Here is a 26,623-nt window from a genome sequence, read left to right as displayed (position 1 = left end):
CATCACAAACAAACTTTTTGCTTTGGCTGTGATTGTCATGGACTGAGAGGGATACGCTTCTGTGTCTGGTCTTCAATCCGGGTCATTAGAAGTTTCTCCGTGTCTGATATAGGCCCTTCTCAAATTGGGGTTACTCTCATTGCCTTCAATGAAGCAGATCCTTTAACAGCTTCCATCACTTCGTTCTTGTTCTTCAAGATGGTAGCTATGGTGGAATGGGACATGCCTGACTGGTGAGCAATAATCATCACTATTTTCCACCTTTGTAGTCCTTAATCACTTTTAATTTCCTTTCCAGTTCAATCACTCAACGTGGCTTCCTACTGGCAACATGAATGGTGGATTTTGTATGCTTAGGGGCCATGATGAACAAAATAACATGAGATTAAATCAAGCACAAGAGAAAACGATGCAATCAAGAGACGCAGTAAACAGGAGATGTATGAGGCTGCTGCCGGCGTAACATGGCATACAGTTTCACAGTAAACGTTTTTTGATAAGTAAAAAGGTTACACTCTAAAATAATGATAAAAGTATAGCACAGTAAATACAGAAACCAGTAACATAGTTGTTTATTATCAAGTATTATCTGCTGTACATAATTGTATGTGCTACACTTTTATACAACTGGCAGTGCAGTAGGTTTGCTTACACCAGCATCACCACAAACATGTGAGTAATGCGTTGTGCTATGATATTACAATGGATATGACATCACTAAGCAACAGGAACTTTCCAGCTCCATTATAATCTTACAGGACCACCAGTGTATATGTGGTCCGTTGTTGACCAAAATGTCATTATGTGGTGCGTGAGCGTATATCACTATCACTTGGCACTCATGGAAGAAAAATCTAGAAATGCATTCCTCTCTCTTTTGGGTTTTGGATCATCCTGGGTGCCTGTGTGAATATACTTGGCAAGACTTGCAATTCATTACAGTATCAGAAGCTGTGTGAGAGTAGAGTCACATAACCTTAAAAGAAAGTAAATTAGCAATGTTCTGGTGAACAAATTGGCAACTCTGGTGCCAGAGGCATACTGTGATCACACCGCTGAGCAGTTTGTCATTCATCGGGGATGGTAGATGGATTCACAAATGACACTGAGTCAAATCATTTGGCAACAATATAAAGAAACCTGGTGTGTGTTATACTGAAAATCTTTTTATACACTAAATATGAGTCACCAAGACATTATTTTTAATGAAAACTCAATGAAACAGGTAAAAAAATCTCTCCACATTTTTGATCTTGAACTCATCTGGCACCTGCTTGTCTCTTAGCTTTAATTCAAACTGTGCTTTTAGAGTTTTTTTTTAAACCTTCTTTCTGTTTTATGCTAACCACTTTAGAATTTTAAATTTTTTCTTTTAATCATTCTTTTAAAAATAACATAGAACACTTAAACTTTAAGCTAAAGAACTGCTGACATGGATACTGTAAATTTCTATCTTTCCTAGCCAAGTATGATGATTCTAAGGCTTCATTTTTTACGCATCTTGTTGATAAGATTTCTAAAAGTTCCTGACCTGTAATTTTATGCCCAGAGTAAAAATAATGAGAAAGAGGCCGTTTATTTTGTTCCTCTGAAATCAGCACCCATAGTCCAAACATTCTAAGTAGAACAACATATTCTTGTGAACTCAGGAGCTGAGAGATCTGGTTTAAATCTCAGCTGTCTCGTGACTATCACGCTGTATCCCTTTGGGCCATTTACCTAACTGAGCGAAGCCTCCTTTCCTGATCTGTGAAATACCTGTCCTTCACAGTGCTGGCTTGCAGTTTAATGAGAAATTGCACATAAAGCTATTAAGCACAGTGCCTGGCACATGGAAGTGTTCCATGAATGGTGGTGGTTATTATTATTATATTATTTCACAGTTGGGCAACACCAATGTCCCATGCAATTCAGGGTCTGTCATCCATTTCCCTCAACCCAGGAGCATGTCCACATATGTGCATGCCCACCGGGGAGAAGGAAGAATCCTTTTTTTATAAGGAAATCTTACAGTATCAGGAAAAAATATGAAGAAACAAAGCACACACACCCTGTTCATGCCCACACACTTTGAACAGACAACAGGACTTGCCTTCCTGAACCAGGAGAAAAAAAGATATAGATAGAATGAACAACAGGAAGTTTATGGGAAAAATGCTTCTGTTAATGTACCTTATTTGACAAGTCTAGGAACCAAAGATCATAGACTATTTTACTAAGTAGGCTAATGAAATTCACGCATCATTTTACTTAAGGTTCAACACGCCTTTTGGGACTGTGGCATAAACTGAGGGATGAAGTTTCCTGGGGAAAGGCAAGAGATTTTTTTTTCTAGTGTTATTGTTTGTTTTTTAACATTTGGAGTTAGTTCTGTTGTCTCCCTGAGAAAATAAAGCGCATACTCTAAGAAAAGACCATTTGATTTGGAAATCAGAAGTTTGCTTTTATTTCTTTTGTGAGTATTTATCTCAGAACGGGGTATTCACTTGGTTGGCCTAAAGGTTTATTTATGGAGGGATCAGAAAACCAGCCTACGCTGGTTCTCTACCCCAGGGCTTGCTAAGCTTTCTTACACTTTTCCCATCTTTACCCCTAGGAGGCTGCTTGTCCTGCTGGAAAACCACCTACTGAAGAATTTCAAATAGAAGATGAATGGTGTAATCTTTTTGCTCATTGGTGGGATTCTCATTTAATTCCAGGCATAACAGGAGGCAAAACACGGAGAGATGGAAAGGTTGTCCAGACCAGTGAACTAGGGTTAATAGCAGCAATGTCCTTTCCCTGTCCCGGAGATGTCCTGAGCATGACAATGAAAAGGAAAGGCCATTCTATTTATGTCATTTTACCAAAAAACTATTCTCTAGAACAATTCTCCTTCCTTCCCTTCTACTCTGCTTCATATAGATAGATACCTAACACATTCTTTGCTTGAATTGTTTCAGCTGCTAGTGACACTTTTGCAATTTGCTGCATTTGCCTGCAACCACGGATAAGAGTTGTTGGAAAACACAGATCCCACTGTATGTTACCACTAACTGATTTGTAACTTGGGCCGAGGTCCCTATTTGTTAGTTCAAGTGGGTGAAAATCCCAAAGAATACTGAAGGCAATAGTAAACGAGGATTCATACACGCTTCCAGATCTTTCTCAGTCCCATTTTAGAATGATCACGTCAGGCTACAAATGGGAAGATATAATGTAAGCCAAGATGAGTTTTTCAGTATTTTGAACAAAGAATTGAAGAACTAAATGATTAGAGAAAAAAGCCTACATAAGTTGTTGGCAATGATTCATTAGATTTTTCAACTACAACTCTTGGACAAATTAAGACTTCCCACTAAAGAAAGGAAAGAATCCTACTCTTTAATTAACATCAAATAACAGTAGATATTCTTTCTGCTAGATTTTCACTGTGTTTAAAGGGCATATTGGATTGAACGAGTCATGACAAATGCTCAAGGCAAAGAATTTTCAGCTGTAGCCACTACACTCTGAGAGTCAGTAACTCTGAAGACTTTATCAGCACTATAATACTGCTAAATTTTCTTTCCTAGAGATTTCCACTTATTATGGTACAAGTGACCTATAACCTTCCTCTTAGGCAAGATCTCATGAATACTTCATCAACCAATCAACTACGATTGCAACCGAGAGGTATGGCTTTCTTCTCACTGAGATAACTGAAACCTTGATTAGCTTGTTCAAGTAGTTAGGTGTCTCCATAATAGACGCTGAACACATGTATTGATGCTGTAGTTAGACGGGGATTAAAGTAGTGCTTATTAACCTATGTAAACACACGGTATGAATCATAGACATACAATGGGCCATAGGTAACCTGCCAAACCAAATCAAACAAAACAGACATGTTCTTCCCTCTTAGATTCCTGAGGTACCCTGATCCTTCCTTCCTCTAGCCTGGAGTGTTCTCCCTCTCCTTTCTAAACTGCAGTGCCATCTCCCACCCTTTAATTTTTGCCTTCACCTAAAGCTCTGTCCTCATCTCTTCCCCCTTCCTTTTCTCCTCCTTTCTCTCTCTCTGTCTGTCTGTCAGTGAATCCATCTATTCCTACTCAGAGTTGAAGGAAAAAACCCCTTCCAATAGCCTACCACGAAGCCTTACATGATCTGGCCCCTTACTACCTCTGAGACCTCATCTTCTCCTCAGTCATTCTGTTACAGCTCCACTGGGCTCCTTCCCTCAGCACCCTAACACTTGTGTTTACTCGGCTCTCAGCAGCTCCATCAAGTCTCTGCTTAAACGTCTGCTGATCAGTGAGGCCTTCCCTTACCACCTTACATAAAATAAGCCCCTAATGAACCTCCCAGCTTCCTCTTCCCTACTGTAGCCGTCATAACATAAAAGGTCAAAACCTAGTTAAACTTTAGATACTCTTCACATTTTCTAAGAATCAGCAGCTGGAGCTAGTCGATTTACATAATAATAGTTTTCAGCCTGGGAATTCTCAAAACATTAAATTACCAAGAACATTTCTATACGCAGTTCCCTACACATCTCATATTTCTTTATTGTGGAAAATCTTAGTGGCCTTGAAATGAGTATTATCCCCCTTTGAATAGTGGGTTTCTTCCTAATCATCCACAGGTTATGGTTGACTGACTTCTATATTTATCTTCTGAAAAATGCCAAGGCTTAGTGTTTCTGAGGCCTAATATATGTGACACTTGTCACACTGCCATAGCTCAACACTCTGAAGCGAACATTCACTTGTGTAGGGATTAGTGTTTACACAGAACCTCCAAAGTTAAGAGAAAAGACGCATTCTGGTTTTGAAAATGGGATCACTGTTTTGAATGAGCTATTTGCAGGATCCGCAAATATTAGTGATACACAGCTTTTTCAGTGATCTTATGGCTTGAAAGAGAACTGTCTCAGGTTTGGGTAGAAGGTTTATATGAAAAGTTACTTGAGCTTATTTGTATAAATGCCTCCCTTTTGGCAGAGGGGAGACACAGAGAGGAAACTGACCCGCTGCAGGTGAGGGAGCCAGTTTGGTGAATTGCAGCACATTTTCACTGAAGTAGCCCCTTTTTTTTTTTTTTTTTTTTTTTTTAAGATTTTATTTTTTCCTTTTTCTCCCCAAAGCCCCCCGGTACATATAGTTGTGTATTCTTCGTTGTGGGTTCCTCTAGCTGTGGCATGTGGGACGCCGCCTCAGCATGGTCTGACGAGCAGTGCCATGTCCGCGCCCAGGATTCGAACCGACGAAACACTGGGCCGCCTGCAGCGGAGCGCGCGAACTTAACCACTCGGCCACGGGGCCAGCCCCAGAAGTAGCCCTCTTGTATTCAGCACAACCAGCTTACTGTTCAGCCTCCTTAGGAAACAAATAAAAAATTAATGGATCTTTCACATGCTGTACATATCTGGAGGTTTGACAGACAAACAGATCTTTGCACACCAGCATGGTCGTGAAGAGAATCTCGAAGGTAAATTATTACAAACGAGAAAGAGGAAAAAAAGACTGTTATGTGCAAATCTCCTTGGATATTAAACTTGCAGTTGGTTACAAAGCGGTCATGCGCCAATAATGAAGGCTGGCTGTGATCCCCAAGGCCTTCTTTGAAAATTTGCCTTATAACTGCAAAGACATGTGATCTGAAGTTGGAGGAAAAACTGTCTCTCCCGTCACAGTCCATTAGAATGCTGAACTCTGATTAGCTGGAAGTTAATCCACAATCTGCAGATGGAAGAGGTTTTCAAACGCTGCAGGTTTCTGCAGACACACTTTCTTAGTAGATATCTGAGGATCCTTCTTTCCATCTGGGAAAGAAAAACAATTGAGTTCGACATGCCTCTATGGACCTCGACTTGATTAAAATCTACGAAGCACTTTGAGCACCTATAGGAAGTTAATCTATAACTGTTTTTTAATTTTATTTTGAACCAAAGGAACAAAATGAAATTCAAAAATGACTGATACAATATTTTAATGGGAAAGCATCTTGGGGAGGTCTGGGTGGGGGGAAAGGACAAAATAAGTGGTATGTTACAGGTCCGAGAGCTGAGTTTACTGCCTTATTACTGTCACCATCTTAGAAGATGGAAGAGGCAGCACAATCAATAGGTTTTTGATGAGACCAATTTGGGTGGTTTGAAAAGTACCCTGGAGACTTGGATAAGAATATCAAATTACCTTGACAAGTAGAAATACAGACTCCGAACAGGAAGAGCCCTCAAGAAATGCTTGCTCTAGTCTTCTGCCAATGAATAGGGGTTCCATGACTGCCGGCAAGAACCTGTGCTGATACTTAGTCACTTCTAAAGGGAAATTCTTCCTTATGTCTAACTAAAAGTTGTGACTTTCTTAAGTCCATATCTTGTCTATTGGCTGCTGAGAAATAGAAACCTGGTCAATATCTTCCTTAAAAAATGCTTCACAGAAGTGTAACTTGTCCCCAGGAACCACTGTGATTGCCAAGTTCCACAAAAGTAAAGCTAAATGCAATGCAATGCAGGGGACTTTCTTCGTTTGTAGGCTAAAGGTTGGGGGGAGGGATGGGATCAGAGAGCCGCTTAGGAAAATTTGTTTGGACTCCAATTTCAGCCACTCAATAACATCTTCTAGAATAACAACTGTTTCATAGAGAGTTCTTTCTATAAACTTAATAATGTTTAGAATTTCCTCTGGGTCTTCTTGTTGGACATAATTTTTTAAGTAATAGGCTTCTTCATCCTCATAAGCCCTCCCAAAAAAGAAACAGACACAGCCGGAAACAATATCCTAAAAGATAGACTAACCAATATCTAGTGTAAGGATATTCCCAGTTTTCTATGCTCTAATTCTCCTAACATATCATAGCATTTGTTTTGCAACATTTTAATGTGCAACTGTAAACTTCTAAGATTGGTTCTGTTGTATCTGTTGAAACCATGAATCCTATCTTTCAAATAGCCACCGTGGGAAGCCATGAACTTATTCTGGTGAGGGCCATTACCCTATGATTGAAACTCCTTTTTCAGAATTGACCTCTGAATCAAACGAAATCAGTCTCATTACTTCCGATTTCCAATATTTTTGACCAGAGAGTTTGTTACCCAGTTCGAGCATACATCTTATTCTTAAAACTTGGCTCAATATCACTTTTGGCTATTTTCAAAAATCAAATCCACCCACAAAATGCAAAGATGGAGTACCCCTGAAAAGACCTAAAGCACATGCTACATAACCCTTAGGGAAAATCCAAAACGGGCACTTCCAAAGTATCTAGGGCAGTATTATTATTTTTCAATTAAGGTAGAGAGGGAGGTAAAATTCCTTTGACTCTACACATTTCTGATTTGTCTTTAAAAAACAGTCATACCTCATATACTGCTGATTCATGGTTAGTACTCTTCCACTAAGAAGCAAAAATTTTTTCTAGTGAATTTGTGCATGATCTTGTCTCTGTTACCTGGTTGATGCCCTTAATTATTTTATATTTTACTAATTCTTGACTGAACTCGATCCTCTTTCTGAGAGAACATACACATAAAAAAATCATATATATATATTGATGACTTTTCTGTCATTTGGGTGATGAGAGAGATAGGGAAAGGAAGAAGAGGTCAAGGAAGAAGAAAAGCTAAGATAAATGTAGTCTTATTTGTATTCAGTGACTTGCACTTTCACTGAGAAGCAGGAAACATTCATTCATTCATTCATTCATTCATTATCTACTATTTAGTTACATACTGTTCTAGTCCCTGGGGGATCAACAATGAGTACTACAGAGAAGGCTCCTGTACTCCTAGTACTTAGACGTCATCCAAAGAAGCACTAGAGTGTAAGTCCTCTTTTAGTCAATCTCCCAGACTCACTCACTCACGTGGAGCACTGTCCTACTGTCAGTTGAAATAATATTCTAGAGTCTTGAGTCTAGATCCTATTTTTTTTCAGTCATCGTTGAGAATGATTGTCACGTGGGAGGGAATCAAAATCTTAGCAAATAGAGATTTCTACCTCTTGGACTACATAGTCATCGATTCTTTCACAGAGGTAAATGAAAATGGTTTTGCTCAACTTTTCACAAAGCCATCTTGAATGCCAGTCAGAACTCTATGCTCTTCTAAGGAGAACGTGACTGTCTGATGAGTTGTTGTTCTACCTTCCAGGAAACTGACAGCAAGATGTCCTCCAGTAATGATGGGGTAGCACCTTTCCCTTTAGTTATGTTGTCTGAACCATCAGGGTAATTTTCATATGTAGAGAAATATATATAACACTAAATAAATGACGAGTGGAAGCCAAGCACACAAATAAAAAAGGGGACACTGATGAGGCATGGAAGAGAATACCAATACAGGCCCTAGAGCTCACAGCGGTCCCAAAGTTAACCTGACACTCACTTCCACGCTATATGACGCTCACTTCCATGCTGTATTCTTGGTAAGGAAAACAACCTTTTCATCAATTAGAAGAGAGAGAACATACCTTTCAACCTCTCCTCTCTCAGATTAAATTGGAGACCTTAAGGACTGCTTCACGAACCATCACTACAAGACGCATTCATCCATTCTTATATATCATGTCAATATATCTGTTAAATATTTAACATGCACTCAGATATCCACATATTTCCTTTATGAACGTTTGCTTCAGGTGTGATATTACATTCAGATCAGCCAAATATAGCACCTCATACAAAGGAGGAATGGAATAATTATTTCTTAATTAATGACAACAGTGATGATTAGTGTAAATGTTAGCTTAGCACGTGTGATAACATTCTTACTTGGGTTTATCTTTTTTGACAGTTTGGCCTCTTTTAAAGAGCTGTGCTTAATGTATGGGGCAGACCAAATCTAAGGGCAGAGACAGGTTCACCATGAAGCTAATGAAGCAAAAGCATGAGGACCCCCACTTGCAGGCGAGCGGCTCTGGCAATGTGTTCACCTGGCCACGTGTTTTTGTTCAATTTGCAAAAGAAAGATATTTTTTATTCTTTTTCTTAAATGGTTCCTCCCAAATTGCATCAGCTCAGGCCTGACAAATCTGGATCCACCTCTGTTTAAGGGATATATAAAAACCTGAAAAGAAGTCTGCCGAAGAATAAGAGAAGCCCTAAAAGTTTGGGAAATGCCAAACCATGAAGAAAAGATGGATAATTAAGCTCAGGGAAGATGGTATTAAGGGACAGAACTATATCCATGGACATGAAGTGGATATTTATTTAAAGGACAAAGCTTATCAGATACTGTCCACATTTCCAGAAATCAGAATGATAGGGCCTGAATTTGAATTCTAAGAAAAGAAACTCTGTCTGAGAACTAAAAAGAACTTCACAGTAAGGATGGCAAGGCAGCGGAACCAAGTCAAGGTATAAAACTGCTTTCTCGAGAAACTTATTTGAAAGATTAGCTAGTTAGCTGCTAAAGGGGTTGCAGAAACATGCCAGGAGGCTGAGTTATGACATAAACCCACAGGGAATTCCTCAGTTTCTGTTCTAGGATATTTTGGCTCTGTAGGTATATGTGTCTGAGTCACTAGTTTACAAAAGGGGAAAAATAAAATAAATATACAATTTCGTGTCTCTTTTTGACACCATGAATCTGGGGTTGCTATAGCCAGACAGAGTTGATCCGTAAACAAATCTGAAAACAATAAATACAGTGTGGATCACTTCAAAACTGGGTTTGAATGGGATAGAGGTCAGAACCAGAAATATTCTGCTCTAAGATCCTCTTTTCCAAAGTAGAAATAATAGGGACATTATTAGATAGTGGTGATTGCATTCTGGGAAGCAAGCCATTCCCTCTGCACATGAGCACGGCAGCCACATTCCACAACGTACAATGCATCTCATTCGTGATTCTATCCTTGATCGTGACCTAGATTTGGCAAAATATCCCTGCTTACTTCCTGATGGGAATATCCTTTTCTTACCATGCTAATGATCTACTGCCCTCTCCTTTACCTCTTTCCTCCCTGGGTACTATGCCATTATTTATACAGGAGTTTTCTGGCTTCATCATGAATCTTCTGCTTAAGTTGCCTTATTTATTGGTACAGAGGGATTTTGCCATTAGGCTTGACATGTTGGACAAACAACTTACGAGGGGATTTTGGGAGTTTATGGCCACAGTGGATTTTAGTTCCTGTATAAAACTTTGCAAAAATAAATGCCATGTTTTAGATTTGACTTCTTTCAATGTGAACTTCTGTATAATGACTTTTTGACTCATGGATACTCTAGTGCAATGAAATCTCAATGTTACTTTCCTCATATTGTGTTTATACTTAAGGACTTCTAAAGGTAAAATGTGACACTATGATATGCTTAAGAAATTTAATATGACTAGATTTTATCTTGTAAAATTTATGACTATTTCTCTTCTTTTAAAGTGCAGCAACTACCCGAAAGAGAGAAATTAAAATTTTTTATTCTCTTCAAAGGGTCTTTGAAGATGGCAAGACTTAGAGAGGGTAGAAAGATCAGGTATGTGTTTGAAGAATAGTTCTTATCTAATGATTTTTCTCATAAAAATAAAAAAATCCTAGAGACATAAGTAGGGGAGTAGCTGGCTATGGATAAATAATGAAGATTTACGGGGTCAGAGTCAGTCATAAGTGACTAGTGAATCACAAAGTGAGGTTGACAAACAAGAGGTTGGATAGTGGAATGTACAAGTGAAATGGAGTAACGAGGATGTGCTTCTTGTGCCTAGTGATAGCTCCACCCAAGAGTTGTATGTGGAAAATATAGCTCACTTTGGGATTTCACAACTTAGAGTGATGGAGTGAATGTAGACAAGTTTAAGTGTTTTAGACAAATATTTGCTGAATCAATGTTGATGAAGCGTCAAAGGAGTCATTAAAATAATGAAATGTTTTTGATAAACTGGTGGGGGGGAGGAAAGAGAGAAGAGCCAGAGGGCTTTGAAGCATTTAATACAACAGGCCATTTATTATTAGATATCTAGCAGAGGAGGAACATTCTTACCAGCTAGAAACATGGTTACTGATCAACAAATATTTGCTGGCTACTTCTACGTGCCACATATTCTGTCTGCTGTGTGATAAAAACTCAAAAATGAGTAAGATACATTTACTCCAGAGGAACTCACAGCATAAAGAAGAAGGCAGGTCTGTACATCACCAATTATAATGAGTGGAGTCTTACAACACTACATTAACGCCGTGATATGAGCATACAAAATAGGGAGCAATTAATTCTCCCTGGAGTTAGGGAGGAGGTATTAGGAAAGACATAATGGAGAAAGTAGCCACTGAATGGAGTCTTGAAGGATAAAAATGATTTCACCAGCAGAAGGGAGATTGTGAGCGTGATAGTATTCCAAACAGAGACAAAGGATAGTGGTTGGGAGGAATTAGACTGCCAAGGGTTTCCAAATGCTAGTTTAGACTTTACTGTCACCCATAGGAGGCCATTAAAGGTTTCGGAAAAGGTAGATGTCCCAATGAGACCTACGTTTTAGAAAGAAATATCTGGTAGTAGTATAAAGACAGTTTGGAGGGTGCTAAGACTGAAGGAAGGACAACTGAAAAGATGGTTGCAGTAGTCCAGGGCAGAGAGAAGAAATACTCACAGTGGGCAGTTAAAGTGAGGATGATTCAGGCAGAATCAACATGAGCTGGGGATAGATCGGATGTGAATAGTGAGGGAGAGAAGACATCAAGATGTGCCATTAACCAAAATGGAGAATATTGGAGGAAGTTGGGAAAAGACGTCATGAGTTCCATTTTGAATCTGCTGAGTTTGAGATAGCTGTAGGGCATCTAGTTAGAGGCATCCAACAGACAATAAACTTGAGTCTAGAGCTGAAGAACAAGAGTGCAGCTCAGGAAAGAGTGAGGATAGATATGAACTGCTCAGGAAAAATTATGTAGGACCAAGGGTGGACCCTCGGTAATGCTCATATTTAAGATTGAAGGACAGGGATTCTAAGGAATAGACTGAGGAGATATTGCTACTGAAAATCAAGACCAAGAAATCCTGCCCACATTATGACAAAGGGTTGTTCTACTAATCAGGCTATATGTGTATTGTACTATAAGGTATAGTTGAGGGGAAGCTGGAGTATAAAGCATACACTGCGTACCTAATATAATACAGGCACTAAGTGTCTGTCTCCAGGGATGCATAAGTGAGATGAAGACTATTGGCTAGACATGATTTGGGTCTCACAAACTAAGTGTAGGGTCACCCCTTGCAGTCATCTCACCCAGCATGCCAGATGAGGGCCGTATTTCCGCATAAGGCACAATACATAAAGAAGTGAATTTCACCTGGAAAGGAAAAGGTTAATCAACAGCCAAGTTGATACCACATCTCTTCCAAGGAAACTCCTAATTCTCATCTTCTCAAAAGCTATCCCCTCTTGAGGAGGGACTGCATTTCGAAGTTCAAACACAGGAGACTATACCTGTTTTCTAGGATTTCCAGAATTTCACCTCAATACCCTTGTTTGCAGGCTCTATATGAAGGGTTGGCAAGCTTTTCCTGTAAAGGGCCAGTCAGTAAATATTTTCAGCCTTGTGGGTCCTACAGACTCTGTCTCAACTACTCAGCACCACCACTGGAGGGCGAAAGCGGCCACAGACAACACACAAACAAAGGAACATGATTGTGTGCTGATACAACTTTATTTACAAAAGCAGAGGGCAGCTGAGTTGGCCCCTGGCTCAGAGATCGCTGATCCCTGATCTATTGCACAGGGGAGGCCAACACCAGGGGATGCCATACTGAAAGACAAAGATCGTAAAGCTGGATTCTGAGACCACAAGAGACAGGTTAAGTTGTGGAATGTCCTTGATGGAAAAAAAAAAAAGAAAAAAGAAATCCTAGACCCAGGAAGATTAGGCAGCCACGTACACGATGTTCTTTCAGAGATACAAGAAAGACCGCCTTTCCCCCAAGTATTTCCTCTATCAGCTAGCCATGCTGCAAGAAGTTCTTGATAGTAGAATTGCTCTGCTGGATTAAGGCATTGTTCTGAATTTAAAGGGCATGTATGTGGTACAGAATGAGTGACACATCAGTACTGCATTAGTTAATCAGATCACCTAGCTGACAGCTGGAAGGGAACAAGGACCAGGGTGAAAGGAATCCAAGATGAACTAAATGTCTTTGTGAGTTCTCTGTGATTTTTCATATTTTTGGCACTAAAAATATGCTTTTACTGCACTACACGCTTTGCTATACATGCCACGTTTTGTCAGATCTTCTTGTCTAGAAACTCATTTGGGGATGTTAATGTCTATCTTCCAAAACAAGGTATCTGAGTTATCTTCAAGTAGTCACTGAGGTTGTATTAGCATTTTTCTGAAGTACTGTTTTGTTTTGTTTTCTCTTGAAAAAGGACAGGTGTTAACTTAAATAATTAACAAGGACAAGAGCCATAGCTTTGGAAATAATATTAGGAAAAGGACGGACAGATTCTCATGAGTTTCCTCTTTCAAGTTTTGAATTTGACCTGTGTCTAAAAGTAGGCAATGCACCATGATTCTAGGTAAAGCTCTCTGCATATCCTCCATATTCCAGAAGATAAGGTTACAATTATTTAACCAAAATGATAAAGCCTTTGGCAAGACTCTTTGTCTCAAGTGGGGCAGCATTCATTTTTATTTCTCCTATATCACGTAAGGATACACAGCCTATGAACTGGTGAGGGTTTGTACGAAAATCATCTAATTAGAACTAGTAAAGTCTTCTAAACAGGCAAACTCAGTGATTACTACACTTAAGAAAAAAGCTATAATGCCAAAATCTAAATCTTAATTAAAAATATTGATTGTACAAAGAACTTTATAACTAATGCTGAAACCTTTCGGCCATTGTCACCTGGCCATTCCATTTTGCACATTTTTCCTTTCCATAGCACTTATTATATTCTAACATACAATTTTCCTAATAATTATGTTTATAGTTTATTGTCTCACTTTCCCCATTACAAATGAAGCTCCACAAGGGCCGAGATTTTAGTAAACTGAACAGTGCCAGTGGTGAAAACAGGCTCTCTTGTTTAGAAGGCACTCAATAAATATTTCTTGAATGAATGAAAGAAAAAGTAAGCAAGGAAGCTGGAAAAGCAGAGCTTCTTGTATAAGTATATTCCAGCTAAAGACAGAAAACAAGCAGGGAGGGCCAACCTGAAAATAAATGAACAATGTCTTCTATTTACATTTCTATTCCTCAAGATTTTTTTAAAATTATTTAAATGAACACAGTGTGCATTTCGTAAAAACATCTCATTCATTTGTATTTTGGCAAATTTGGAAGTTTTGAGAACTCAAACAATGCTGAGCAGCCATGTATTTTGTGTTGTCTATTTTATAGATACTGTTAGGTGCCTACCCTGATCTATCTGACATCAACCTTCTTACTTGCTCCAGAGCCCTGCTTGGCTTCCCATGCTCAGGGAAGGGGCCCTGCCCCCGTCCCAGGGGTGAGTCATGAGTAGCCTGAGATTCTCCTTGATGGGGATTAGTTTAGAGACTGGCATGTGATCCAATCCTGGACAACAGAATTTGAAGGAAAATTCTGCCCAGGGGCTTTGGGAAAAGTTTTTCTCCTTAACAAAAAAAGTTCCATGGGAGTCCACACTCTCTTCATTGTTGGATATCACTATATTTGCATGTGATGCCTGGAACAACTACAGCCATTTTGCAACCATGAGCCAACATGCCAAGATGACAGAACAGAAATATTTGAAAAATCCGAGGTTCTAGGTGATATCACCAAGCTACTGAATTAGCCAATCTTGTAACTGCCTTACCTCTACCCTTCTTGTGATGTGTGAGAGTAAAACCACATTCTTAAGCCAAGTTTAGTTATGCTTTCTGTTACTTGGCAGTCAAAAGCATTCTAATAGACTATGAAAAAGAGCAAACACCAAAACAAGCTAGTCTGTTTAAAAGCACAGTTAAAGCAAATTATTTTCAGGTGCTTACAAAATACTTGAACAACAATATCCATATACTCAAGAAATTATAGTAATAGTTATAAAGTAATTTGGCCCATGCATTAAAGCCTGTTCCCTAAAGGTTGCCTAAAAACATATTTTGCCTAAATAATGTTCAAATGAAATAAAAGTATATTTCTATGAAAATATAATATGCTTCAGACTTTTTTTATATAAGTATGAAAGAGCAACCACATGATTAAGAGGTGTTAAAGAGGTTTAATCTTAAATTGCTTTTTTATTTCTAAATCTCGTATTTTAAACTAAGAAGCAAGCACAAGAAATCCTTTCTTGTGGATGTCATCTGATGAAGGAGGAGCTTGTAGCACTGAAAATAACCTGCAAAACAAAGTTTCTAATTTCTTGGGCACATCAACTCATATCTCCCATCTAGGGAGTATATTGGTCACTACAGTTATATTTATTATTTCATCCACATTTTAGTTAATCATCTGTCTTGCTCTTCCTAATCACTGTTACATTTATATGTCTCTAATGTACATGAAACTTTAGTTTTTTTACTCCTAGACCAAAGACAATTGAGCAAAAACAAATTATATACTATTCCAAACCATACCATCTCCAGTATAAGCAAATTGGCTCTTTTTTGCGCTATTAATGAAATTTGAAAAAAAAAATAAAATGACTTCAATTAAACCATTATATCGAGCAATCCATTCATTTGAGCACAGGATTTATAAGATCTTGAAGAATAATGGACTTTGAACACCTTCCATTTCCAAATGCCAAGATCTGGATGGAAGACTGGCCTATTCCCTGGCTTTTCAGGAACACCATGCAGTCTCTGATGTGCCCAAAAGCCCCGCCAAGAATATCAGGAAAATGAGTATCACGAGAGCAAACACTTGCAGAAAATGAAGTTAAAACAGATATATGAGCAAAACCAGGAATTGCTTCATCATCAGGATTTTAACACGTTTCAGATCTAAAAAAAAAAGTTTAAGAGACTGTACTCTATGACTTTGAAATCTGGTTCAAGGAAGAGGATGAGAGAAAGTGAAAAAATATATATCTTTAGAAGGACACCTGTTCTGAGTTTAAATCAAAATATTACTTTTATTAGAGCTTTTTATGATTAAATTATAAACCTTTATATAATTAACAAACAGCTTGCATTTCTAAACCGAAGACAGCCCAGTTGATGTAAATAATGGTTCTTAAATCAAAGTATACAGCAGAGACAGGTAGCAGAATGCTTCGGAAATGCTAGTGTGAGTGGACCCAACTGGCAATTCAACAATTACCAATTCAAGGCCCCTTGCCATGGGAAGTTTGATGAGGGAATTACGTAGAAAACGGAAAGAAAAGGCAAGATTCCATTGGTCCAACAGTCATTAATCCAAGTCATTATTGTTAGCATGGTACCAAAACCCAGGTGTTTTGAAAAAGACATCATGAAATGAGCCAATTAACATTACTAACCACAACTGAAAACATAATCGATGGCATAATGGCATATGCACTGAACGCTGACGGTGGTCATATCCATACAGGCATAAGCCGCTAGGATTTTTAAAGTAAATATAAATTTTAGGGCTTACATTTTCATAAGACTTGTATCATTATTATTTTAAGAAAAACATATTGATAATCTAAATACATAGTATGTATCTGTACAGAGAAATATTTGGAAGAACATATGCCAAGGTATTAATGTTATCTCTGGATAGTAGAATTTTAATTGACTTTGTTGTCTGTAGTTTCCAATTTTCCCATAATTTACATGCATGATTTAAAAGGTTATAAGCCATACGAACCAGGATATCTTTCAATGATATAGAAAATATTCATAACTAAACCAATACCTTACAATGATCAAGTTAATAAATGAAATTTTTGTTAAAATATTAAATTGATGTGACAGTCGCATTATTAACTTATCTAGTACAAATTCTGCTTACTAATTTGAACCCTCTAATTGTTTACCAAATGAAAAGTAAAGAACAAAAACTCTTTAGCAGCTAACCCTAAATCAGGATTTCTCAGTCTGGCACTATTGATATTTTGGGTTGACAATTCTTTGTTGTGGGGGCTGTCCTGGACATTGTAGGATGTCAAGCAGCATCCCTGGCTTCATCTAGATGCCACTAGATGCCAGAAACACCTCCTCCTTGGTTCTGACAACCAAAATGTCTCTAGACCTTGCCAAATGTCCCCTGGGGGTTGAAAATTAGCCTTGGGCAAGAACCACTGCCCAAAATAACACCCGACAATTCAGTCTTAAAAGCAATTGATTTTGCCCTAGATAATCTGCATCGACTGGCCTCTTGGTCAGGACAGCTGTCAGTCACAAGGAGTAATTGAAGCTTGGGACTGCTTGTCCAAGCAGATGATGGATAATCTTTAGATCATAATAATCACCTGATAGCTACATCCGCCAGAAATGAAATAGCCATTTTTCCACTTTGAACTCGCATGGAAAAAGAGGAAACAATCTATGTTTACTACTAAACATAAACACCAAATCAGGTGGGGAAGAACAAAAAGAACGCCTTTAAAGGTGAAAGGTCATACAGCAGCAACACAATGACCCGACCCAGTTCACAGGTCACCTCCTCTTTGAAGCCTTCTTTAAATCAGACAGAATAAATGCCTTTATGCTCTGTGCTCACAAGCTCTTTGTATATATGCATTATATTTCATTATTAGTATTTGTTTCTTTGCCTTTCCCACTAGAATGTAAGCTTGGGAGGGCAAACGTTTTGATTTTTTCATCTTTGGTCATTTGGTTCATTCATTGTTTTATTAATTCATAACTCATTCATATACGTCCTTAGTTATTAGCACTGTGCTTGACCCACAGGAGGCTACTTATAGTGCTGATCACCGGGGATATGGAGATGAACATATTACGGGTAAAATGTGCTGGGGTGGAGGTATGACAGCACCCAGAAGGGTTATGAGGGCCAAAATGGGAGCCTTAGGGAGGCCTTCTTAGATGAAGTGACTTGAACAAGTTGGTAAAGCAACTGGAGAGGAAGTGGGAGGAGGGGAGGGGGCGAGGGGTGGGTACGTCAGGCAAAAGGGTTCCAGGGAGAGTCCTGCCTCCTACCACCTTGTACGGGGACCAGGGCGTCTCTTTTGATAAAAGATTGATTCACAAATGGACAAACAAATGAGGATAAAGCAGAATGAAGAAAAACTCGGCAAGCTGCAAGGGTGGTACCCGTAGCCTCAGCCTCTGGGACCTTCCTGCTCAGGTTGTTAACAGGCAGACTTTGATAACAATCAACAGCCTTGGCCAAGCTCAAGGCCACTGGAAAAGGTCAGTTTGTATAGCCTACTGCTTATCTTTTTTTTTTTAGGAAGATTAGCCCTGAGCTAACATCTGCTGCCAATCCTCCTCTTTTTTGCTGAGGAAGACTGGCCCTGAGCTAACATCCGTGCCCATCTTCCTCTACTTTATGTGGGACACCTGCCACATCATGGCTTGATAAGCGGTGTGTAGGTCGGTGCTGGGGATCCGAACCAGCAAACTCCCTGCTGTCAAAGCAGATGCATGAACTTAACTCCCACACCATTGGCCCGGACCCCTACCACTTCTAACTTTCCTACCCTGGTATTTAGACATCATTCAATAATAACATTTATGAGGAACATTTCTTTGAAAAATTCTATGTAAGATGTTGGTAGAACTAAAGATAATTGCATTTTGTTTCCTGGTTCTAGTTCTTACTAGACTTTAATAAGAAATGTAGGCATTGAACTGATTTTGTTAATATTCTCAGCATCAACTATTATATTTTCTTAGGTTTTTAAAGGGCAATATTCGGCTTGCCATAAACATGGCTGACAACTTTTAGAAATATGTTTAGAAACATGGTATTTTAAAATTTTATAATATTAATCTAAAGTAGGTACATATTTAAAAACCAGTAGGCATTTTGATCATATTGAGGAATTTGGGTTTTCTTTAAACCACGTATGCCATTCTTACATAGCCCTTTAGTTCCTTATGATAGCATATTTAGTTTTTTCAGGCAAGGAACAGTTCTATCAGAAAAAGAGGAGATCTACTTCTGGCCCAAAATAAACAGTCAAACAGAATACAAAAGTTGATAGGTGACATCTTTTTCTAAGGAAGAATTCGATGATGTCTGTATAATACAGTAAAGTCTGTTCTCCGCACAGCTGGGGAATGAGGTATTCTGGTCAAACAGCCTGCTTAATAGAGTTACCATATATTTTACATGGATTGCCTATTTTCAAAGAGTTGCAATAGATCAAAACAAACCTAAGGCTATGTAGCCAGGGTGGTCCCAGCTGAGCTCAAAGGGAATCATCTGGGTGTGTGTGATTAAATAGAGGGAGTTGGTGGGCCCTGAGGGCTCTATCTGCATGAAAGGATTAATGCTGATGCTTGATTTATCCCTGGCTTCTAGGAATAGGAAGATACACGCCTAGGTGCCTGAACAAATGGGAGGAAGAAGGGCAGTGGAGGGGTTTATGGTCTTAGGACCCCCTTCAGGTCTGTAGGACTTGAAAAAATTTTTTAAGCCTCCAAGGAGAAAGGGATCAAAAAAGAAGTGAAAGGAACTGTTTTTCTGAAGGTTCCTGTGAAACACGGCTACTGCTGCACTGAGCAGAACCCCACTATGTGACTGCAAGGATCCGCGGCAAAATTGGAGCAGGAGGAGACCACAACGCTGGCCCAGACATGGGCGTCTTCATGGAGGGCAAGCCCAAGCGGCTTTGCCGGCAAAAGGCATTTAGCAGAGGGGAGCTGGAGCTGCAGCAGGACAGCAAGGGAAGGGCTTGGTCTGTTTGGTTCAGTGCTATATTCTCACTGATGAGGATCAAGGCTGCCTCAGGGAGAGAAGCCCAAGGCGGCCTGCCCTACATACCGATCAATATCATCCTCAGGAAGCATAGGATGTCCTTACCTGATTCCATCCAAAGTTATAGGACCACCCGATAACCAGACCCCACCTGCACTGATGCCATTTTAACGACTTGTTTTACATAATTTTCCTTGTCTTGTAAAGAAATAACTCACATACCTATGCCTTATAAATTTATCCCTACCCTCAACCCATGTTTGCAGCTCTTCACTGCCCATGGGTCCTGTCCCCATGCCTGCAGCTCATGGGTCCTGTCCCTATGCCTGTAGCTCTTTACTGCCCATGGGTCCTGTCCCCATGCTATTCTCTGAATAAAGGAGTACTGCTACCAGACCTTGAGAGCCCAAGAAATCTTTATTTCAATTCTTTGGCTCACTGAGCCCGCATAATCATCACCCGAGAATAATAAGCACTCAAATATTTGTGGGCAAATGTAAAGTGGTAATGATAGATGACATGTTTTTGAGCCCATATGAGATGACTCCAGAGGTATTTGTGGGAGTGGAGACTTTGCAGGGAGCTTGAGTCCTGCCAGTGGGGGTAAAGAAGAGATCTTTGGGATATTTGGATTATTGTTACTAAGGTGACCCCTATCTGAATTCACAGGTGATGAGACCTGGAGACATTTAGTCTACATATAAAACCATACTATTCAAGAGCCGCCTCAGGGTCTTTGCAGCTTCTCAAGGGCATCTTCATAATACTACCATTTTATTGGCAAAGCCAGGAAGCATCAATTTATGAGGCATCTAACAGAGATTTTGGAGGATGGAATACTAGATAACAGAGTTGATATTACTGATTAAGACTTTTCTTTGTTAAAGAACATAATTGATTTCTTACCTAAGTCCACCATTTTTATAATACTGCACTAAACTTTCCTTTAAATGTCAAGTGCTTTGTGAATTGAAGATTTTAAAATGTGTCAAAATAACTTAGTCTTACTGGATCAGGAATTACATACAAAATCTTTTTATGCAAAAATTCATGCTCCTTTCTTTAAAGGCAAATTGCCTTAAATGAATGAGTAAAATGTTCTGTATATTGGCAATTAAGCCTTTTGAGCCTAACTCAATGCAGACTCTTACTTTGGCTTTCCCATGATAGTTTAGATTTAGACATGATTGAGGCCTTGTAAAGAGGAAGATGGCTTGAGAGAAATGAGGGCTTCTCAAGATTAAGTATCTCCATAAGCCAACATGGCTACACAAGGAGCTCTCAGACAAGTTTAGATTTTAGATGAACAATTACAAGATAAAAGGAAGAACATCCCTAACTGAGAATTAAGAGTGACTTCAGCTGTCGGGGCAGGCCCCTTGGCCAAGTGGTTAAGTTCACGCCCTCTACTTCGGCGGCCCAGGGTTTTGCTGGTTCAGACCCTGGGCGCGGACATGGCACCGCTCATCAAGCCATGCTGAGGCGGCGTCCCACACGCCACAACTAGAAGGACCCACAACTATAAATATACAACTATGTACCAGGGTGCTTTGGGGAGAAGAAGGAAAAATAAAATCTTTAAAAAAAAAAAAAGAGTGACCTCAGCTGACATCACTCCCCATGCCATACTAGCTTTGGGAGCAATTAAGGCATAACATCAACCATACATTTGCCTCTGAGCCTTCATTCAGTTTTGACACTGTGCTTGCAAAGTTTGTACTTGTTCTACGAGGCTCAGGTCCTCTTAGGCACTTGCTGTTGTCTTATTCTGCTGCTTCTACTTTCCATACTTGACTTTTCCCAGTGTGGGAGGAGAGTTCACGCTTAGCGATCATGACTCTTTCAGCCAGATAGAGATGGTCTGGCCTTTAAGGAACCAGAGTTCTTTTGATTTGGCAAACCATTTTAATTTTAAACTGTTTAGATTTTATCCTGAGGCCACAGGCAAGTCACTAAGGAATCTTAAGGCAGAAAAGTAATGTTCTCTTATTTGTTTTGTTTTTAATTTTACTCTGACTATAAAGTGGTGAATAGATTAGACGTTAGAAATGGTAAGAGAATTGGACTCAGACACCAGTCAGGGCATCATTCTAATAGTGCAGCTGAGGGATGGTGGAGGCCCAGAACTGAAATAGCCTCAGTCGGCTTGCAGAGAAGTGGATGGATTCAAAAGATACTTAGTAGGAAGATGCAACAAGACTGCACAATGGCATAAAACTCCGTGACATTAGAAATATCACTTAACCCCCTAACACTTGGCCACTTCAATGCTCATCTAAGAGCTGTTCCAAAATTGTTAAAAGTCCCAATTAAAAAAAATTGTTAGGGGCTGGTCCAGTGGCGTAGTGGTTAAGTTTGCATGCTCCACTTTGGCGGCCCAGAGTTCACCAGTTCGGTTCTTGGGTGTGGACCTACAGACCTCTCATCAAGCCATGCTGTGGCAGCAGCCCACATAGAAGAACTAGAATGACTTACAACTAGGATATACACCTATGTGTTGGGGCTTTGGGGAGGAAAAATAAAAAAGAGGAAGACTGGCAACAGATATTAGCTCAGGGACAATCTTCCTCACCAAAAAGTATACCTTAAAAAAATAAAATAAAATAAAATTGCTTGTTAAAAAAAACTGCTAGTCTGTTTATCAAATTAATAGTAGCAAATATTTATTTTGTTGAGGGGAAATCTGCTAGCATGAGTAAGAGTAGTAGCAACATTTTCTTAAGTTATGCCAATGAATCTAACAGTTCTAGAAAACTTCGTTTCTATAGTTCTAGGATATGAGATATAGAATGAGGACACATATACAACACATATTTATTGAGTGCCTGGGTAACACATTGTTCTTTAAAAAACAAAACAAAACAAAACCAAAACACACAGAAGCAGCAGGAAACTGACAGATTTAAAAGAGAAAAGGGAGATTTTCGATAACTTATTTGGAGCTATGAAAGTTATTGAAGTATAATACTTGCCTCGAACACTTTCCCAACAGCTGAAATTAATTTTTATGCCCAAGCAAGATACTGCACGGTGGTGAAACATATAAGGTTCACTGATTTTGAATATTCTATTCAAAATATCTCGAAAGAAAAGACTGTGCAGTCAACTATTTGAACTAGTAGAATGCTGAAGCATAAAGGAGAATATGCAAAAAAGATGTTTAGACATTACATAAATATGGAATTTTATTTTCTTTCACAAAATATTCAACTTAAATTTAGGGATTATTAATTAATCTTACCTATATTATAAGCAGTTTTTTAAACTCTGATGATCTCAGAGAAGCTACCTAGAAAGAGAGTCTTAATTCTGAATCTAGAAAAGTTTCCAATTAAACATATCTTCATCCCAATATATAGCACATTCATCTTGAATATCTTTAATATCCTTGTTAGTTGAGTAATATATAATGTTAATGATATGAATAATTAATAGAGCAGCATCTTATAGAGGTTACCCAATTTTGCTTTCATTAATTTGAGTGTGATTATTTTCGAAAAGGTCTTAATCCACAATGTCACCCCCTTTTGTTTATTTCCATTTTCTCCATCCTGTAGAGGATCTCTCTCTGAGGAAGATTTTTTGGTATGTGCATTTTGTTTATGCTACACATGCCAAATAGATCTCCTAAGATGAAACTCTGAGCTCATTTGGAAGTAATTTTTGGTAGCACATGAATCAGAACTCTTATTTTCTTCTCAGCAATACTGGTATTTTATTGCTTCCATCTATAGTCCAATATGCTTTTAGCGCTAAGAACCCTGAAGCCAAACACACAAAGCACTAAGAAAATGGGAACTTCTGACGATTACAATTTTTGTCTCTCTTTCAGGGTGTTTCCCTCCCCTGGGAGACTGAAATCACCTTCAGCTCACTATGAAACAGGAACATGGTGAGCACAAATGATTGACTCAAGTTGGTGATGTTGATTTAGGAGTGTTCAGCTTACAGGTCAGGTGTAAAACCCTTAAACCTGCTTGTCAAAATCTGCTTGTCAAACTCCTATGGATTTTTCCAGACTCGGCCCAAATGTCACTTTCTCTATGAAGGCTTCTCTGGTCATCTCAGGCAGGGTTAGGCAGTTCCTCCTTTGTATTATTATAACACCTTGTCATATTCCTATAGCAGCACTCATCAAATTATATTGCTTTTACTTGTCTGGCTCCCTCCACTTGTGGATAGAGAGAGACTATTCTCTTCCTTTTATCTCTGGATTAGAGCATTACCAAAATCAAGTTGGTTCTCAATAAATAATCGAATGGATGGATAGATAATGGCTAATAATACTCCCCATCTGCTTGGCATAGATTATGAGGTGTTTTCACATGGTGGTGAGGAAGACATGGCAGGAATGATCATCCATATTTTATAGGTGAGGAAGCCCAGAGAGGTTACACGACCAACCCAAGCTCAAAACAGCTAATAAATTGCACATCTAGTTCTCATGCCAGCAAATTGGCAGCAATTTGTAGATAGAAGTGGTAGCAGTGGTGTCGTGTAAGAAAGATGGCAATGGCCGGCCAGACACAGTATAGGAGCTGGCTGCCTGTTTTGAAAGCTCAGAAACTCGATCTTAGCAGGTTCTCAAGAAGTTAACTCACATGCACACAAAACTGGACTTCAGAATGTCAGCTTAGTTACAAGAGGACAATTTGTGGCCAATTATTTCCCTGTACTCAAGCTACAGGTGCAGTGAAGCTAGAAGACCAAAAATATACTCCATTTAGTTATGTAATACACATGACTCTCTCTCTCTCTCTCTGAAATTCCAGCCACAACTCCTAGACTCTAAAGAGGAATAAGTCCTTAGAAGTTGGTAGTATAATCCCTTCATTTTACTAAACAAACAAATAAATAGCTGGCTAGCTAGCTAGCAAGCAAGGATAAATGACTTACCTAAAGTCACATAGCTTGTTAGTGACAGCACCAGGACACAGAATCAGGTCTTCTTAATAATGATATCCTTACATTTTTTTAAAACAAGTTCTGATCGAGAAGAGATACAAGTATAGTTCTCAGCAAGCCTTCTAAACATCTGGCTAATAGGGCTAAACCCAGGTTGTCACAGAGGAATTGTCCTTAACCAAATGCTGTAACATGAGAGAAGTACACCAAGTTCCACTCCATGTCTGTGTATCAGGAAGGGGGTACATCATGTGACAGGCAGTGTTTTAGGATCCAATCCATGTTAAAACAAGGCACTTTTTAATAGAGATTGACAATGTTAATTCTATTTATTTATCTCCATTCACCCATAGACATGGATGTTACAAAAAGAATTTATCGGATTTATCTTTTCAATGTGTCAACTGAAGTGCATTTTCTAGTCCCCATTCCTTTTCAACATATTGTTTTGAAAATAATTCAAGTACACATGAACTGGGTGTTCATATTTTCATGTCATATTTATAACTTTTAAGTTTTGAAAACAGTTTGACCACTCTCTGCCCATAGAACACATTATACTACTTATTGGCCAGCTAAAAAGTTAAATATGTGTTTCTGTTAAGCGGAAAAGACCAAAGACCAAAATAAGCTAATATTTTCAGCAAAAAAGAAAACAAACAGTATATTGTGAAAGTTTTTGGTTTAGCTTCTATTACCAAAGCTGGAGTGTGCTCTGGGGGATGTGTCCTAAGTCAGTAGATGAAACCAAATGGTTTTTTGAATGAAATGCACAAGCATATGTGTATCTTACAGACTGTGCAAGTCACACGAAAATAAAATGAATTCATGGGCAACACCATCAATTGAGAGAAGGAGCCTTATTTAGCAAATAACTGCTTTGGGAATAGAAACATGTCTCAAATGGCAATGAATTAGTTGGCTAATTCATCTTCCTGCTGGGGATAATGGCTAGAATTCCTTCTTTGAAATATGCGGACCTTTACCTGTTGGATATCAACTATTGTGCTTATCTTTCTGTGACTATCATAATCAGAGCCTGTGATCTTCTCCTCCTTCACTGGATGCAGAGCAGTATTTCCACAGCATTTAGACAGCAAAGCTTTTGCTTCTCTCTAGCATCATAACTGGCACCTTGAGCGCTCACCTCCAATTAATGCTAATATTTACTGTTATCCCCAAGAGTTACAGTTTGAAACAAGAGCCCACATTCTGAAAGAAACCTTGGGTATTCAAGGTCATTTACATAGTCCAATTTAGAATCAGTTGCTCATCTAGACTATGAAAGAAACTTGTTTATAAATCATAGCACTGTAATGTGTTAGGTTAAAGATGATTTTAGATATTAATTTTTAAGCTACATCAAATTATAATATTATGCTGTATAAAAATCAGGGTCATTTAAGTACCAATTCATCCATTTTCTATAAAATTTGAGGAGAAAAATTCTCGTGTATACTTAAAGTTGAAGATAAGTCATTTAGGTCCCTATTATACATTAAGGCAGCCAACAATTTTTATCCATACCACAGATACAAAATATCTGTCAATTCCTATTAAAGGACTATAACATGAAATCAATATGGTCAATAGGTATGTAAAATGTCAACAGAAGAAATTATTTAAAAACAAAAGCAACAGCCCTTGTGATGCTTTAAGATGTATTACTCACCAGAAATAAAGTTCGGAAGTCGTTGAGATCGCCAAAAAACTCTTCTATGCTCACCGTCTTAGAGTCAAAAATAAAGTATTCTCCAAGATTCTCATAGAGCTTTACCATTTGCTTGTGCATGTTGGACAGTTTATCATACTGCTCTCTGGCACTCTTTGTAAAGCTGTAGCTTTCTGTTAAGGAACATGGTCCAATAGTACCTCAAAGGCAATCAATAGATGTTAAGATTGAATTACACCATCATTTCTGTAAATACTTATGTATTAGTTTCCCAAGGTTGCCATGACAAAATATCACAGAACAGGTAGCTTAAACAACAGA

The 26,623-nt window shown here is 38.7% G+C and overlaps 1 protein-coding gene across 7 annotated transcripts in view; it reads right to left on the bottom strand.

Annotated features, from left to right (window-relative positions):
- DIAPH2 (diaphanous related formin 2) overlaps positions 1–26,623 on the bottom strand; it is an 814,964-nt gene that overhangs the window by 187,649 nt on the left and 600,692 nt on the right. For all 7 annotated transcript variants that reach the window (XM_023634106.2, XM_023634104.2, XM_001914669.6 and 4 more), the window contains one exon: positions 26,303–26,467. In XM_023634106.2, the coding sequence (XP_023489874.1) occupies positions 26,303–26,467 (165 nt within the window). The remainder of the gene's footprint in view (positions 1–26,302; positions 26,468–26,623) is intronic.

Source organism: Equus caballus, chromosome X (genome assembly GCF_041296265.1).
Source record: "Equus caballus isolate H_3958 breed thoroughbred chromosome X, TB-T2T, whole genome shotgun sequence".
In the NCBI taxonomy this organism is placed as follows: domain Eukaryota; kingdom Metazoa; phylum Chordata; class Mammalia; order Perissodactyla; family Equidae; genus Equus; species Equus caballus.
Note: the sequence above shows the minus strand (reverse complement) of the source record. Positions and strands in the feature narration are given on the sequence as shown.